This window comes from Austrofundulus limnaeus, unplaced genomic scaffold, assembly GCF_001266775.1.
Source record: "Austrofundulus limnaeus strain Quisiro unplaced genomic scaffold, Austrofundulus_limnaeus-1.0 Scaffold100, whole genome shotgun sequence".
Lineage (NCBI taxonomy): Eukaryota > Metazoa > Chordata > Actinopteri > Cyprinodontiformes > Rivulidae > Austrofundulus > Austrofundulus limnaeus.
Window position 1 is genome coordinate 868,648 of NW_013952502.1, and position 1,740 is coordinate 870,387.

Here is a 1,740-nt window from a genome sequence, read left to right on the forward strand (position 1 = left end):
TTCTTAGAATACGAAAACATTGGTGAATGCCACAAATTCTCCTAAATCACTCGTACGCACAACTTAAGAACAAATCTGTGCGTATGAACGGTTCTTGCATGAGGCCCATTGTTTTTTTTTACGTGTACAGACTTAAAAGTAATTGAATTGATACAAACAAGTTTAGACAACAAAAGTTAGACATCAAGTCCTGTAAAAAAATTGTAAAATTCTTATTTGTGTRCTGTAAGAGAGCATCACATCATTCATAGTCTTTGGCAGTGAATTCATCAGTAAATGACAGAGCACCATTCTTTACGTACCTACAAAAAGAAAATTAGCACAACGTTTGAGATTAGAGAGTATGTATTCTCATTTTTTAATTAATTGTCCTTAAGCTCAAAACCTATAAAGCACAAAAAAAAAACAAAAAAAAACTTTTTAAAGACTGTGGCAAGACTGTCTTTATTCCAGCATTATGTTTATTGTAAATACATTTTAAACTGTACCATCTGCATCTAAATGCTTTCCACTCCTGTGTGTTTTACTTTCTGTCAGGGCATAAAGGCACGTATTCTGGAGACTTTTGTGATGCTCTTCCTTCTGGCTTTGCTCATTCTTGGCATAGTGTGGGTGGCATCAGCCCTAATTGACAATGATGCAGCCAGTATGGAGTCACTTTATGGTATGTGATTTATCAGTAATGTTTCTTTGTATTTGTAAATTTTGTGTATTTTCAAAAAAGTTTTATTCAGTCTTTTAATCCTCCTGTTCACTTTGTTGTAGATTACTTTATCAAATAATAAATCCACTAAAAAGTTTACAATAAATCCACTAAAATGTTTACAAATCAAACTTGTTTTTTGCAGATCTTTGGGAATTCTACCTGCCATACCTCTATTCTTGCATATCTCTGCTGGGAGGACTGCTTTTACTGAGTAAGCTGATTGATTTATTCCATGAAACAAACTATCACAACAGTTGTGATGCTCAAGCACAATTGTTAATCTTAATATTTTCTGTTTTCTGTGAAGTGTGCACTCCTGTTGGGTTATCCAGGATGTTCACGGTCATGGGCCAGTTACTAGTGAAACCAACCGTAAGTATTTATCTTGATCTAACATTTACATAAATAAGGTTAGAGTCAGAGTCTCCATAAAGTTTTAAAGTATGTGTCAGATTTAAGACTGCTCAATCTGTTGTGCCTCTCAGGTGCCCATTATAATGCATGACAGAAGACTACAAATACATCACCTACTCATCCTTCCATCTGCCATTGCTCCAGTCCCACTTTAGACCTAATTATAACCCATTTCATCTTTTCCTACTCTGCTCCCTCCCTTTAGATCCTAGAGGACCTAGATGAGCAGATTTACTGCATCCATTTGCAGGAGGAAGCCCTTCAGAGGAGATTAAACGGTATGTCTGTGGGAGACGTGTTGGCACGTTATAGACAAGGGTAGAGGGTGACTGCACTATTGGGTGTGATAAAGCAGGCCATGCTGAAATCAATTAGCATTGAAAATTTAGCTTGGCAGACAGCTGTAGGGGTCACCTCGAGTGAAGAAACAAGATTTACTGCCTCGAAGCAGGCCTCGGACAGGCCTGACGAGAGGACAGGCACTCTGTCACAAACTGAACTCTATTTAGGCCATGACAGGTCATTCTAACCGTGGAAGATGATTAAGAGAACTGAGGGGTTCTCTTCCACGGTTAGAATGACCTGTCATGGCCTAAATAGAGTTCAGTTTGTGACAGAGT

At 37.8% G+C, this 1,740-nt stretch overlaps 1 protein-coding gene across 1 annotated transcript in view; it reads left to right on the plus strand.

The window, feature by feature from the left end:
• Window positions 1-1,740, plus strand: part of lmbr1 (limb development membrane protein 1) — a 38,943-nt gene that overhangs the window by 15,670 nt on the left and 21,533 nt on the right. The window contains exons 6-9 of the mRNA XM_014013347.1: window positions 538-664; window positions 849-917; window positions 1,014-1,078; window positions 1,326-1,398. Of these exons, the coding sequence (XP_013868801.1) occupies window positions 538-664; window positions 849-917; window positions 1,014-1,078; window positions 1,326-1,398 (334 nt within the window). The remainder of the gene's footprint in view (window positions 1-537; window positions 665-848; window positions 918-1,013; window positions 1,079-1,325; window positions 1,399-1,740) is intronic.